The sequence below is a fragment of the Phascolarctos cinereus genome, unplaced genomic scaffold (genome assembly GCF_003287225.1).
Source record: "Phascolarctos cinereus isolate Bilbo 61053 unplaced genomic scaffold, phaCin_HiC Scaffold_726;HRSCAF=1367, whole genome shotgun sequence".
NCBI classification, from domain to species: domain Eukaryota; kingdom Metazoa; phylum Chordata; class Mammalia; order Diprotodontia; family Phascolarctidae; genus Phascolarctos; species Phascolarctos cinereus.
In genome coordinates this window covers 101,982,477-101,998,886 of record NW_027556098.1, presented here as the reverse complement: position 1 = coordinate 101,998,886, position 16,410 = coordinate 101,982,477, and the positions used below count along the sequence as shown (strand labels likewise).

Genomic DNA, 16,410 nt, shown 5'->3' with positions numbered 1-16,410 from the left:
TCCTTCTCCCAAGATGGCCACCATTAGGCACAAATATGTGTGTGTGTGTGTGTGTGGGGGGGTGTATGTGCGGCACTGTCTTTTGCCTGTCTTTGTATTCCCAGTGATTTAGCACAGTGCCTGACACTAAAGTGACTTCCTCAGAGGTAGTGTCAGAGCCAGGATCTAAACCTGACTGGGACTCAAGGCTTTCTTCGCTACAAAATGCTACCTCCCTTGTACTTCCATTAACACAGCCTTATTGTTGGCTCATGTTTAACTCGTAACCCGCTAAGACTCATCCAGGTACTGCGTAAATATTTGTCTAATTGAACCTGGGAGGCTCTGGGAAAGCTGTACTTTTCACACTTCTACAGCAGAGGGCAACTGAGACTGTACCATCTTGATCTTAGATTTCAAGCTAGAAGAGACCTTAGAAGCCATTTGGTCCAAGCCCCTCATTTTACAGATGTTCTCACACAGACATATATGTATGTGTAAAACCATTCTGCACATAATTCTATTTATCAATTCTTTCTCTGGACGAAGATAATGCCTTCCTTCATACGCTACATGCCTCACTTCTTGCCGGATAGGGATGAGCCCTGGGTAGAAGGTCAGCAAGGCAAATAAGGGCACTGCCCTGCAGAGGTAACGTACCATATTTACATTGTTCTCTTTTTTTCTGGCCTCTACTATTTACTCCCTCTGTGAGCTTAGGCAAGTAACGTTTCTGAGCCTCAGCTTGCTGATCTGCAATGAGGGAGTCGAACCAGATGCTGGTTAAAGTCACTTCCAACTCTCAGTCCTGAGAGCCCTTACTTACCCACTGAATTCCAACTACTCTTTAAAACTCAAATGCCACCTTCTCTAAGGAAGCCTGTCCTCTCCTTCCCTCATCCCTCAGCACTCCAATCATTGCTGATAACTTTTCTAATCAGATCTTATGTAACACTGTTCCGTAACTCTCTGATGCATTTTATTATCTATTATGACAGCTGTGTATGCTGAGGTCTCACCCCCTGCAGTGCTGTTATCTCCTTGGTGTCAGAGACTGTCTCTTGTTTAAACTTTCTGTCTTCACCAGTACTCAATGCAATGCTGTGCATACCATAGGTGTTTAATAAATATCTGTTGCATTGGACCATTCTACATGAATCAATGTCAACATATTGCCCACCTGCTCACTCACCTCTCTGTTCTGATTCAGTGGGGCAAAATCTCCACCAGTCCCTAAGCCTTTACCCAAGGCCACACCATGAAACTGATGGGGTACTTGGGTGCTTGTGTTTGGGCCCCAATTTCTCCCTGGCCTCAGAAACACTATCTCTGGCAGTTTTCCCCCAGCCCAAGGACGCTGTGCCTAGCAATTACTCATGAGCAGGCCTAGGCAAAACACTTATCTCTCTCCCTGGTGCAGTTACACAAAGCTGGGTGAGAGAGTGCTAGGTTGCTCCCAGCCCTAAGATCATGTCTCTGGAAGCCTCCCTATTCCTTAGTAAGCTCCTATCTTGTGAGAAAATTTTCCCTTGTCGCAGAGCATTTTCTAATCAGGACAGAGAGAAAGGGGTGTCTTGTCTGGCCCAAAGAGTTTTGTCCCTGGCTGGACCAGGGCCTCTTCCTCCCTCCAGATTCCTGAGATCCATGCCTCTGACATCTCCCTCCCTGTCTGGTCTCCTCTCCGCACTTTCTCATCCATAGCTCCCAAAGACACCTGGACCTTTAGATGACCTAATTAGTATCTCTGGCATTCCTTTCCCATATAAATCCCAGCTCCATCCTCAGTCTCTCACAGGTTCCTTAAGAATACTTGCCCACTGAACAGTGTAACAATAAATCTTCACCAACTTGACTGAAAGAATGCTTGGGTTCATGAATTCATTCCAGATGACCCTGTCCTCTACTCTGGTCTTTGAGGGGGTCTCAGCCTCTCAGACTGCAACAAAACTACTGTCTTTGCTGTTATTGGGGAACATCCCAGGACTGAGTTGCCTGTCTTTAATGTCTCAAGAGCCAAAAGTAAGATACATTTTTTGAAAGTTTCACTCTGTTTATACATTAGAGTTTTGGGGAGAAAGGGAACCAGCGATCGCACTCTTGACATTTATTTCCTATGTGATCTTGAGCAAGTTACTATTGCTAAATAGTAAATTTATTAATTTCCATAAAATGTGACCTAATTTACTGATAAGAACTTTTTTACTAAAATTTTATCAAATTTTAAATTGCTAAATAGTAAATTTACTAATTTGCATAAAATTAGACCTAATTTACTGATATGAAGACTTTCAAGATTGGCAGCCTCTATAATCCCTTCCTGCCCTACATCTAGGTCTGTGATCTTATGAATGATTGTTCCGCTCAAATATATGTTAGATCCAGTTCTACTGGCTTGGAAACCTGATTGGTAAATTCTCAGTGTAAGCATTTACACCTCAGAAATTGGCAAAATGCTACAAATCAGGGCTTGATTTTATTGTTTTGCCATCTAGAGAAAGTATAATGTAGATTAAAGCTCAAAGTGTGTACCTTGTATTTTGTTTTGTCTTGTTTTAAGAACTGGTTGTTAAACATTTGTCAACATACCACTGGTCATACCACAATATAACAAATATTGATTGTCCTCTTCAAAAATGAAGTACAAACAACAACCCATAGATAACATTTTCATTCTATTTATTGGTGACGTCTGAGAGATGATGGTTTAACCATGGAAAAATACCAAGTATCACAAGATGGTAGAGAAAGGTACAGGGGCCCAGGGAGAGAAATGATTTGCACAAGGTCACACAGTTAGTTGTTGGCCAAACTGGAACTAGAACTTGGCCCTCCCATTTTCCAATCCAATGCACTTTCCCTAGCAGGGTTTTAAGCACCATGGCTAACAAGTAAGGTAGTTAATTTTGGATAAGGAAAATCTTCCTAGTATCCTCCAAACCACATTTTTAACCATTAAAATTGGTTCATTTTTATCAGCTGAGAATAGTCTTATTATACAAATATGTAAAAAGTTTAAAAAACACACAAAATATTACAAAATAAAAGTACAGACTTCATTACCTAATAAATATGACAAAAAAAATAGTTGAAATTGGAAACAAGACAGCTTTTAAGTTGGAAACACATGACCCAGCAAATCATACAAGCTCTTTTCAGATATCTTTACCTAATCCATGACCATTCTATTTTACCCTTGAAGTAGTACCTCGTACTCTGCACAGAATATCAGTTCTGTTCTCTGCTCCACCTTCCAGATGAATAAAATGGAAGCTGAGTTTAAATGACTTTCTCAAGGTCATAAATATACCCCATACTGGCTTTTCATTTGGTTAGCAGCATGGTAAGTTGAAATAGCCTTGCATGTAGCTTTTCAAATTCCAACTCTCTTACTTGCTACCTATGTGGCCTTGACTAAGTTGCCCCTTCTCTGTGTCTCAGTTTCTTCATCTCCAGAATGATGGGCTGGACTAGATTAATCTCTAACTTTGGCTCTAGACCCTATAATCTCCACGCTAGGGTTCTTTCCCCAAGTTCTTATAAATGCAGCTATATGGCACACAGGCCTTCTTGTGGTTTCCTTTCTGGTCTCATACACCTATAGGTAACCACATGTTCACAAATAAATAAATCTTTGTTTTAAACAAAGTACAAAGAAAAGAACCGAAGCTAAGTGAAAACAAGGGAACCTACTGCCAATTTTAAAGTTTGGTCTAACATTTCCAAGCCCAGTTGGCTTGGGGGAAACCTACTATGTGCCAGAAGAGACCACTGAAGGTGAATCACAGAGACTGTACTGGCTTCCTAAGAAAATGAGGACCAGTGTATGTTGGTGTTCGTTTGATGGTGGAATTATTCCATTCCTGGCTCAATGTGAGAACCTAAGCTGATCACAAGATCCGTCTTGGGTTTTAATAATTTATTAAGAGAATGAGCACAACCCACACTTCTCTTCCTAAATTTGCTCCCAAGAATTCTCCAGACTCTTTGTACAACTATAGATTTAGCATCTCCATGCCACAAAGAGCAGCGGTTACTCTGCTGACCACTTACTCTCAGTCACTCTTGTCATAGGGGACCAAGTTTAAAGCCTTCATAACCTTGACATTTCTGGGCCGGGATGTTACTGTTGGGACATTTGGTTCCTTAATACCTACATTAACTGGCTTTTATTTAACTCTCTAAGGTTTTCAAAGCATTTTACAAATATCTCATTTTATCCTCCCAAGAACCCTGGAAGATACTGGCTATTATTATTCTCATTCTACAGGTGAAGACACTAAGGCAAACAGAGGTTAAATGCCTTGCCCAGGGTCACTTAGCTAGTAAGTATCTACAACTGTATTTGAACCTGGATCTTCCTGACTCCAAGTCCAGTGCTCTATTTACCTTACCACCTAAAGAGCCTTCACACTTGATTTTCAACCACTGGCCTGGGAGTCATGAGATCTGGGTTCTGCTTCTGGCTCTCCTACTAATTTGTTTTATAATCTAGGGCAAAGCCCTTGAACTTGGCTCTTCCTGAATCCAAGTCTGGTCTTGTTTTATTTGTTTGTTTGTTTGTTTGCTTGTTTGTTTTTAAGGCAATCAGGGTTAAGTGACTTGCTCAGGGTCACACAGCTAGTAAGTGTCTGAGGACAGATTTGAACTGAGGTCCTCCTGACTCCAGTCAGTGCTCTATCCATTGCACTACCCAGCCACTCCCCTTATTCTAATTGTGTGGGCATAAGACTGGGACAAAGCTCTAGGAGTCCCTCTCTTGATGAATGTGGTGGGGGTAATAAAGAGAATATCGCCTTCCCCTCTTCACAAAGGTGCTATCTATCTTACAGCCCAGTTTCTTTTGTGCCAGGCTTCAAGGACATGACTCCCAAAGGGGGCATAGATCAATGCGAGTAGCTTGCCAGTTCCGTTGCTCGTCCTGTGAGTGAGGAGAGGAGAAAATTGTGTATACTTGCTGAGCACAGCTCAGCAAGAAAGCCCTCAAATACTGCCACTGAATCAGAGATCTAAGCCTATTGCACCTTTACCATATTCTTAGAGGAATATGTTGTTGTTATTGAGTTGTTTTTCATTTGCGGCTAACTCTTTGTGACTTCATCGAGGGTTTTCTTGGCAAAGATACAGGAGTAGTTTGTTATTTCTTTCTTCTGCTCATTTTACAGATGAAGAAACTGCAGTGAACCAGGTTAAATGACTTGCCCAGGGTCACACAGCTACTCAGCGTCTGAGGCCACATTTGAACTGAGGAAGATTAGTCTTCATGACTCCATGTCTGGCGTTCTATTCACTACATCACCTAGCTGCCCCTAGAGGAATTTACCTGGCAGGGCCTTTGGTTCTAACATGTTCTTTGTAGCATGAGTATTCTCTTTCTCTGTGTCTCTGTTTCTATTTTTCCCTACCCTAATTCCAAACCTTCAAGAGCTAAAAAGAAAAAAAAAAGAGAGAACTGGGAATATCACATAGAATAATTTACTGCAAGAAATACTTTCTTAAATCATCCTCCCTTTAAAAAAACAAGTTTCATCTTCTAAAATTCACAAACTTTGCATTTTACATGTAAAACATACAAAAATATGACAAAGAAGAAAAATCCCATATAATTTAATTAAGGTGCTGTCCCTGAAATGACAACTCCAAATTAAAGTAATCATCTTCTTATGGATGAAAAAGAACATTCATATCCACACAATCTTGCAACGTATATAAATAGGGATAAGAGCTGGACCTGTGGTTTCATTGGTGTCGGTAAGTTCTGCTGTGAGTAAACTTCCTCCACCAGTGTATACTGGCACCTTGTCTGCAATTATAATCCTAGAGAATTGCCTACAGCACCATGAGGTTAAGTGACTTGCCCAGGGTTACTCAGCTAGTGTGTGTCAGGGTGGGACTTGAACCCAAATCTTACTGACTCCGAGGCCAGCCATCTATCCATCACACAATGCTGCTTTTAACATACATAAAAAGCTGCCCAAATTTGGCCTCAGTTTTGCAGACACTTCTAATTCAGGGAGAGTAGAGAAGAAATATACAAGCAAATAGTGAGATACACAAACTCTCATCCATCTCACTGACTTCTGCCTAAGGTTCAGTTAACTCTAAGACAATCAAGACCAGGTATCCTTCATTTTTTAACCATGAAACATTTCTTTATGGAAAACACTAAAGGAATCTCCTCAACAATATGAAATCACAGCATGATAAACTGGAGACCCTGTTTCTAGTGACAACCACCAGGTGGTGCTGCTGAGTCACAGATTAATAAGCTTATAAAGTGAATCTAGTGCAATAGAAGAATGCCTCTATTTTACAATGGTGGCAGTTTAACTTCTCAGGCCAATGCCAATGCCTCAGTATCTGGAGGTATTGAATAATCAATCATATGATGTATTTATGAGAGCCTTCAATCAACAATAGAAGATCTCATTTATCAAATCAAGTTTTTCGAAGCACTTTGCATACATTTGCCCGTGTGATCCCCACCACAACTCAGTATTGTTATTGTTCATTCATTTCCGTTGTGTCTGACTCTCCGTGACCCCATTTGGGGTTTTCTTGGCAGAGATACTGAAATAGTTTGCCATTTCCTTCTCCAGCTCATTTTACAGATGAAGGAACTCAGGCAAACAGGGTTAAGTGACTTGCCCAGGGTCACAGATCTAGTAAGTATCTGAGGCTGCATTTGAACTTAGGAAGAGGAGTCTTCCTGACTCTAGGCCCAACACTCTATCCACTGCACCACCTTACTGCCCTCAGTTCCCAAACAGGGTAAGCCATATACCAGAATCAATATATTGACATACAGTAGCAAAAGAAGGCTGTGTTTTAGAAAAAACAAACAACAAAAAAAGATACCATAAATTAGCATGGCAAACAGTGTACTAGGGCCTCCAATCTCACTTATGCTATCATAGCTTTATTACTCAGTGCTTTGCACTACCCCAAAGTAAAGCACACCTGTACTAGGAGGTAGAGCATATCATCCTCATCTGCTGTTCAGAAACCTACAGATAAGTAATTGATTCAGTTCTTCTCTTCATCACTAGGAAATTTCAAGCCTTCTTTCCACTATCAGGGGCCTGGTGGAGGAATGAGCTACCAATTGCCTACAAGGGTTGTTTCAAATGACAATTGGAAATGCAGCTGCCACACACTAGGGGAAAAAATGTGCATGAGAAATGCTCCTATTTGGTGAGGAGACAGGCCACTGAATACATGCACAAGTGTCTCCTTCCACTTCCACCCGCCTTTACAAGCTTGTACAGCCGGGGCTACTCAGGCGCTATTCTGCTATTCACCGGCACGCAACGTCCTGCTAGCTTCAGAAGATGACGTTTCCTTTATCCTCCATACAGCGGAAAGGGTATCTCTGTGGCTGTAATAATAGCCTATTCTTCTGCCCCAGAACAGGAAGAGTCAAGTGGACTGCTCAACTATGGTAGGATAAGGATTCCAAAGGACAATGTCAGAGTCTCTAGTTAATGCCATCTTCAGAATGATGGTGTTAGCAGATTTCTATCTCTAAAATGAAATGAGTTTTCTCTTTCCAGAAAAGTAACAGATACTTAGAAGACTATGGCCTTCAGAAACCAAGGGTCTGACTCCATTTCACTCTGAAAAAGAAAAAAAGTTCCATTATTAAAGTTCCACTATTATTTTTTTTAAAAGGAGTCAGGTTTTTAAAGGTATTTTCATTTTTTATTTACTCAGTTTTTCCTAACCTCAAATCTTGAACAAAAATTAAAAATTTCTTCTCCAATCCACACCCACACCTCTAGTATGCTGGGTGTCCCAAAAGTTTTAATGCTATTTTAAGATTTTTTTTTCAATGACAGAAAACTGCACTAAGACTTTTGGGACACCCTACGTATGTATATAGGAAACACAAGGAAATGGAGAACCAAACAATTCCCATGGACAATATTGGCTTGATCCACAGGGTCATGAAGAATCTGATATGACTGAACCACAACAACTATACACACACACACACACACACACACACACACACACACACACACACATACATACATACATACATATATATATATATATGTATGTATGTATGTATACATACACCTGTATAGTAATTTTCCTCAATAAAAAATATTTCATATTTATACAGTGCTTTGCACCTTATAAGGTATATTTGCAATAAAGCTGAGGTGGGTAGTGCAAGTATTAGCTCATTTTACAGATGAGAAAAGTAAAGTTAAGGGAAGTTGAGGAGCTTACCATTACCAGACTCTTAGTAAATTGTCAGAGGTGGGACACAACCCAAGTCTCCTTACTCCCAGCTCTGCCCTTCTTTCCACCAGGCTATATTGCCTCCTATAACCCTCATCATAATTTTTTTTCACCAAACTTCAGAGATACCCTTAATAACTTCTTTTTTTGTTACCCTAGAATTTTGTATTTCTTTTGCATAAGGCTTTCCAGACCTCCCCCAATTTTTTCTTTCCCCTCTGCTCCCATACATAAAATCTTAATTCATCTTTAATGCATAAATCTTTTGTCTCCTCAATAAGGCAATCACAAAATACTGCTCTTACATCCATAAATAACAATTAAATGGATTTTCTTCCTCTCAATGATCTCTCATGATTAAGCTCCAAATCACCTCATTTTTGGCTAAGAAGATTCACTACTCTGTGGACCAAGTAGGCTTTTTGCTGGCCAGCATCATGATGCTTGAATGTTGATCAAATTAACATGTTTGAGCATCTGCTACATGCAATCCGCTCTACTGGGCACTAGAATACAAATATGGATATAATGAGGAACCTACCCCTCAAGAAGCTTGCCATCTAAGATAAGGCACATACTCAGATCAATTACAAAAGAGAAAAAGAAATACCAAGGGTTTGATTATAAGCTCCTTGAGAGCAAGGGCTGTCATTTACCTTTCTTTGTGTGTCCAAATGTTAGTATAGTGCTGGGTACATAGTAGATGCTTGATAAGTGTTTGTTGACTGACTACTGACTGAAGATAGGTTCATAGGACCAAGGATTTAAAGCCAAGAATTTTTCTTATAGCCAGAGAAGTTTTGGTTAATGTATAATCCTAATAGGCCTGAATTATCAGGCTTTCCAATATATAATCAAAAGCCCCTGTTTCAATAATATATAAGTAGAAGATAGGAGTCATGCATCCATTTAGAAAAAAAAAAATTTTGACAAAATGGCAGTCGAAATTCAAGTTAGGGTGGAAGAGTCATGTGTTTATACGAGGAAGACGAATTTTAAATTTGTGGTAGAATAACCAGAGGAGAGGGTTGTAGGAAGAACTAGAAAAGGATTGTATAGAGTGATAAGAAAAAAAAAGTTTAATAGAATTATTGGAATGCAAAGAAAGAGGGACAGCTAGGTAGCCCAGTGGATAGAGTACTGGGACTGAAATCAGTCCTAGGTTCAAATCCTGCCTCAGACACTTATTAGCCAAGAAGACCCCAAAAAGGGTCATGAAGAGTTGGGCAAAATGAAAAACCAACTAAAAAACAAAGAGGTTGAAAGGCTTTGTTGTTCAGTCGTGTCTGACTCTTCATGACCCCATTTGGGGTTTTCTTGGCAAATATACTGAAGTGGTTTGCCATTTCCTTCTCCAGCTCATTTTACAGATGAGAAAACTGAGGCAAACAAGGTTAAGTGACTTGCCCAGGGTCATACAGCTAATAAGCATTACCCCTAGGCCTGGCACTCTATTCACTTCACCAACTAACTGCCCAAGTGAAAGGTCTACAGGTTATTAGAGCTGAAAGTAGCCTTCACCACCACCTCTCTTTCACATATGTAGGGACTAAGGACTAAAGGGGTTAAGTGACTAGCCCAAGATCACAAAGTTCATTAATCACAGAGCAAGAGCTTCATACCCTGGTCTCTTAGATCTCTGCACTCAGCTCTGTTAACTTTAAACACTGTCTAGAAGAGAAAGTCTATTTATGATTAATCAACTTGATTACTCACAGATGTGAGATTGTGTTAGTGTTTGGATTACTGAAGAATAAATTAAGTTTTTCTGTTCTTTTGTTTTTTGGCTAGGCAATGGAGTTAAGTGACTTGCCCAGGGTCACACAGCTAGTAAGTGTTTTATGTCTGAGGCTGGATTTGAACTCAGGTCCTCCTGAATCCAGGGCCCGTGCTCTATCCACTGCACCACCTAGCTGCCCTCAAATTAAGTTTTTCTGGTGCTGAGTTAATCCAAACCAGCTGGATTCTAGTGGTCTGACTGTGCATAGTGGCTTAATTTAAAGCACAGATACAACAAATTTTTGCCATGATATGATGACATTTCCACTTGGATGGCCTACTAGCACCTCAAAGATGATTTTGTCCAAAGCTGAATTCTTCACCCTTTTTAGAAAATAAAACATCTAACCCTCATCCTAACATTTGTATTTAAAGTACCACCATCTCTGCAGTCATCCAGGCTCCTAACTTTTCATTTCTTTCCTTCTCCCTCATCCCCGCACACCTAATCAGTGACAAATTTTGTATATTCTGTCTCTAAAATGTTTCTTACAACTGCTCCCTCTTTGCAACTAAGTCTAGTTCAAGTTCTCATTTCTTCATATCTTGTTGTTATTCATTCATTTTTCAGTGATCCCATTTGGGGTTTTCTTGGTAAAGATACTAGAGTGGTTTGCCATTTCCTTCTCCAACTCACTTTACAGAGGAGGAAACTGAGGCAAGCAGGGTTAAGTGACTTGCCCAGGATTACTAACATAGTAAGTGTCTGAGGCCAGATTTGAACTTAGGAAGATGATTCTTCCTGACTCCAGGCCTGGTACTCTGTGTACTATGGCACTCCCTTGCTGCTCATCTTCATATCTAGATTCACAACTTCATATCTAGATGACTATTATCATAACCTCCTGATTGGTTTTCCTATCTCTAGTTTCTTCTCTTTCCTCTTCCCACTGTTTGCTTAGAAAAGTTACTGAAGTTTTTAATCATAATGTAAGTGGCTTAACATAACATAAGTGGATAACATAAGTGGCTTGGTTCATGCCTTAGAATGTAGGACTAATTGAATAGAATGCAGGTCTCTGTGAGGCAGTCAGCTAGTCCAGCCCCTAGACAACTGGTCAGGAATACCCAAGTTCAAATATGACCTCAGATACTTACTAGCTGTGTGACCCTGGGTAAGTCACTTAACCTCTGCCTGCTTCAGCTATTTCATCTGTAAAGTGAGGATAATGATTATATCTATGCCCTATGGTTGTTGTGGGATAAAATGAGATATTTGTAAAGCTCTTTGCAAATCTTAAATCTTAATATTTAGGCCCAGCATCCATGTTTTTTCTCTGTATTTTTCCACACTTCTACTCTGTGATGCCTACTATACTTACAGGAGAGTGACAGAGAAGCTGGGTCAGTTCCCAGAGTTTCACAGCCTGATACACTCTGATCATGAAAATTTTGACGTAAAATGCCCAGCACCAACTCCTCACTCATCATATACTTCATGAAGATGTCATCCTCCAATGGAACTGCAAAGTGCAGGTGGTATGCCATAGTGGAATTGTCACTGCTGAACAACATTTCAAATACAGAGACAGTAAACACACAGAAAACACAACTCGACGATAAAAGAAAGGCCTTTTAATTTTTCTTATTTCTAAAAAGTTTTAAAGTTGAAAAAGTACTTTATAAACATAATGTCATTAGATTCCTCCCTGATTCCCCAATAAACCTTGTGAAATACATATTATAGCTATGAGTTTCCCCATTTTAAAGATGGGGAAACTAAGGTTTGGGGAGTAACTGACATTCTCATGATTATATAAACTGGAAAACTGTCCCAGGTTTCTCCCGATCCAAAGTCCAAAGCTTTCTCTACTACTCCATGATGCCTTCTAAGTAGCATATGCATGTGTGAAAGGAGATGTCAAAAATGCCTTTTCTTGAGAAGAAACCACATTCATTAGGGTATGAGCTGTATTATCCACGCTCCATCTCTGCCCTAGCTGGGTTGGAGTAGATGTGAAGTGACTTAGCTTACATCTCTATAATAAGTAAAATATATTGAGAGAAATTATTATTATACTGTTATATCAATAACCAATTATTAATTTGTGATTGAGGCTTTTCTCCTATTTCCTCATTAAGGCCCAGCTCTTATTAAAGTCAGTCTCTGAAGGACAGATTGATGAAATTATTCCTAACCCTCAAGAAAGAAGCTAGTCAGTCTCGGGCAGGACCCCACCTAATTAGAAGACCTAATTTCTGTTTAGAGTATAAACAAAATCCAGTCAGGGCAAGCCCTTCCCCCTGAGGGAAGGAATCCTTGTCCATGGCCCTCTCCACTAGAGTTTTGGGTAACCCAGCTCATAAAGAGAAAAAACTAATCAGAGAAGTCCAGATGGATATGGCTACCCCTTCCCTAGATTTCTGGAGGCTGCTGAGTCTCATGATCTAGTCCACCTCCTCATTAAATGTCTACCAATCAAGACTGATTTTCACTTGTCAGAAGTCACTTCCAGAAGGTATTTAAGGCATCTGTAGGTGTCCCTTGGTGTCTTTGGTTACCAGAGAAACCACTGACCATCAACTTATTGATTGCCAAATAGACTAATTAATAAATTGATTATTAATTATCCAGAAACTGTTTCTCAGAGTTTTTTGTTCATGTCAATATCACTCATACATATAATTAGCCACAATACCGCCAACTACAATCTCTTTCCCTCTCCATTTTTCCCTTAATGTACCTTTTTGAAAAACTTTTTAAAAATTATTTTTAGCATTGATTTTTTTAAATTTTGAGTTTTAAATTCTCTTCCTCTCTCCAGGCATTCCCCCACCCATTGGAAAGGCAAGCAATACGATATCAATCATACACTTTAACTTAATGTACCTTTTAACCTGATTCATAGTTAGAGTAAGTGTGCTGGAGGCAGGGCCCACAATGTGAGCCAATCCAGGCTAAACTAGGTCCATGTTACTGTAGGGTAATTCTTCCTTCTCCCCTGACAGATGTTGGAGGGGTATGGCTTGAGGATAGGGAGAAGGAAGTCCTCCAGAGGAAACGTATACTCTCAACTCAAAACAGTATGGCAGCACCCAACATACTGAGTAGTTTGTTTCAAAATAGGGAACTCCTTGCCAGTGTAATAATAGATTCCTATAGTTTTTCATATACTTTTCAGACTGGACTGGAGGCAAATAGGCAGTGCAGTACATTGGGAAGAGCTTTGGATTTGGAGTCAAAGGATCTGAGTTCTGACTCCCCAACTCTGCTACTTACCTGCCTATGTGACCTCTTAAAAGTTACTTAATTTCTCTGGGCTTCAGCCTCAACCTATAAAATAAGTGGGTTGACACCTTTACAGCCCCTTCTAGCTCTCAATCTATGGCCCTCTCACCTTGAACCAAGCTCAGCTTTGTAAGTGTTGGCCATATGCCTTAAGGCAAGCTTCTCACCCTTTCTTCAACTTATTTCCCTTGACTCTAAAATAAGAATACATGTATTAAAGTGCTCTGAGAGATACCGTGGGGATGAGCTAATTAATGGTTTGAAATCCTAGTTAAATGTGGCCTAAATATTTAACCTTAGCTGCGACTCCTCTCTTGTTCCATTGGTTCAAGTTGACTCAAACAGAATATTAGCAATAACAATTAAGAAAAGTACAGATACTCCCACTTGGGAGTATCCTCTCAGGGAAATATTTTGCAGAAATGCAAGCAATATCTAAATTCCTATTGGAAGGATTGGAGGCTTAAGATGAATAGGTAAATGGCATCCTCTAATGGTCACATTCCCATTGGCCTTTTACAAACAATGAGGGAGGCCTAAGAATCACAGCTTTAGGAGAAATAGTCCTCCAGCTCTTTTTTGTTGGGAGAGCTGGAAGCAGAAAACAGTATTTTACCTTGCTTTGTATCCTTGCTGCTTAGTATATAGTGCCTGTCACGTTGTGGGTGCTTAATCAATTTTTATTGACTCAAAAGCTTCAATTTGCATCTTTGTACTTTCTCACCCACTGCTCCTAAACTTTACTTTGCTTTGGACTTTGGAATCCAATTACTTGAGTTTCATATCTCATGAAACCTCTTCCTTCCTCTAATTAGTTTTAATAATAGTCAACCCTTTAAGAGGAGCTACCAGGACAATCATTCTTGGCTCATTTACCTCAAGGGCTGCCTGTAGGATCAGATGCAATAATGGTTGTGACATGATAAAGCAATGGGAACTGATGATACTGTTCTCTTTGTCAGGGGCTTGGCCAGCTGGGAGAGTCTTGTAGGCTGTGGAGTGGCTAGTTAACTAAAGAAATGGGAATAAGAAGCAACTCAAGACAGCCTGTTCAAACCTCCACCATCACCACGTGGCACCACCACCTCCACCTCCTTATCATCGTTCAGCTCCCTGGCCTTATCTTTAATTCTCCCAGTGGACAACAAATGTCCTATTGGAGAAGACTGGCATAATCAGAAAAGAGATCTAGATTCTAGTTTCAGCTCTGCTGCTAATTTGGCCCAACTTTGAGGAAGTCCCCTCCTTTCTCTGGGCCTCATTTCCTCATCTGGCCTTGGACTTGAGCTTTCACCCACTAAAGGTACAGGCTGAGTTATGAATAGGGTTGGGCAGTAACCAAGCAAAGCTATTACAAAGCAAGGCTTTCTACTTTGAAGATCCCTGCAGAAGCAAAAGGGGAAGATATAGCTGGGAGTGTCAGAGTACCTACTACTTTGGCATAATTCAAATTCCCCTAAGGCAAGGCCATTGGGTAGAGTTTCAGGAGGGCAGGACTGGCCAGAGAAGATGGAGGGCTTAAATACCAATGGTGATGGAGGATCAGAGATCAGAGATTTAAAGGCATAAGGGATCTTTGAGGTTATTTAATACCACACTCTCATTTTACAGATGAAGAATTAAGTCCAAGTGAGGTTACATGATTTCCCCAAAGTCACATAGGTAGTAAGCAAGTCAACAAGCATTTATCAAGGGTCTACTATGCACCAAGCAAACACTGGGGATACTAAGAAAAGCAAAGAGTCACAAAGGATGGACAGGCTTGGCGTGGGTTTTGATCTTCATCACTGGTGAGCACTTGAGTACTTGAGTTAGTGCGAATGAATTTACAGAAAATGAAGGTTTAACTTCCTTCTGCTTGAGTAGTAAAGGTACCATTTGGAGAGGTGGTGACTTTTTTCTTCCTCCATTTTCTTCTCTGAGAAAACCTAAAAATTGGGCAATTTATTCCAAAAAGCTTTCTTAACCAAAATGTATAAAATACTCTCATTCTTTTTTTTCCAACTCTAGTCCAATTCTTCTTCCCACCTACTCTAAATGTTGCCAGGAGAGATCTACAGCAGTATCTTCTATTCATTTTCATTCAGCACTGAAATCCATCCTCAGTTATCACCCAAAGCCCAGATAAGAAAAGAGCTTGGACCAGGGAATATCTGTGTACTTAAGTGACTCAGCTTTCTCAAGTCTTTCAGATGAAGGGTTTATAGGCACACCTACCCTTCATCCTCAAGTGGTTCTGGGGGGAAAAAATGCTGGGAATTAGCTAAGATTTTCACCAATTATGCAATTTGCATTTCAGACAACAGGGAGAATGTCACAGTAGAGTTTTGCAAAGCTAAAGTAGGGCTTGTTTTTGGGTTGTTTTAGGTCCAGACCCAGATGGGAAACTCCCACCTTTCACCCTTCAAGCTGATTAAAACCAGTAGGTTACATATAGTCTCAGAATTGCCTGAGGCAATAAAAGTTGACCAGTACATTGAGTCACACATCATTTGTCAAAGTCAGAACCTGAACACATCTTCCTAACTTTAGGACAGCCCTCTATCCACTGAATCATATTATAATGTACTAATAATGCTGGGTAGCTAGGTGGCAAAGTGGAAGGAGTTCTGGGCCTAGAGTTAGGTCTAATCTCCTAAATTCAAATCTGGTCTAAACACTTACTAGTCATGTGACCCTGGGCAAGTCACTTAACCCTGTTTGCCACATTTCCTTATCTGTAAAATGAGCTGGAGAAGGAAACGGCAAACCACTCCAGTATCCTTACCAAGAAAATTCTAAATGGGGTTACAAAGAGTGGGACATGACTGAACTTGACTGAACAACAACAATGCTGTGAAACCACATTGCTGAAGAAATGATCCAGTGTTGAGAACAATTGATTTGGAATCAGAGGACCTGGGTTTGAATCCTAGCTCTGCTACTCACCACCCATGTGACCTTAGACAAGTCATTTAACCTCATGAGGTCCTTTCCAGCTCTGAAACCTACACTAATCCTATGAAACATTATATGGAACAATCTGTCCTAGGAAGAGAACATCAGTGTAAAATCATCCTACACCATTTTGGTATAGATGTTATCTGGTCAAAATGAACATCAAGGGCAACCTTAGAGGGGAAAATAATAGAAGGAGAAATGATTAAAAAGTGCAGCATTTCAGGCTCAGAAGTTAA

General features: G+C 40.2%; 1 protein-coding gene across 2 annotated transcripts in view; it reads right to left on the bottom strand.

Moving 5' to 3' along the window:
* Positions 1 to 5,567: 5,567 nt before the first annotated feature.
* CUNH3orf52 (chromosome unknown C3orf52 homolog) overlaps positions 5,568 to 16,410 on the bottom strand; it is a 41,943-nt gene continuing 31,100 nt past the window's right edge. Inside the window, exons 5-6 of one of the 2 annotated variants that reach the window (XM_021007105.2) lie at positions 11,328 to 11,509; positions 5,568 to 7,592 (exon numbers count right to left, since the gene is read on the bottom strand). In XM_021007105.2, coding sequence (XP_020862764.1) covers positions 7,591 to 7,592; positions 11,328 to 11,509 — 184 coding nt within the window. In that variant the 3' untranslated portion in view covers positions 5,568 to 7,590. Of the gene's footprint in view, positions 7,593 to 11,327; positions 11,510 to 11,547; positions 15,163 to 16,410 lie in introns of those variants that run through there. The other variant, XM_021007106.2, reaches the window with a different exon arrangement.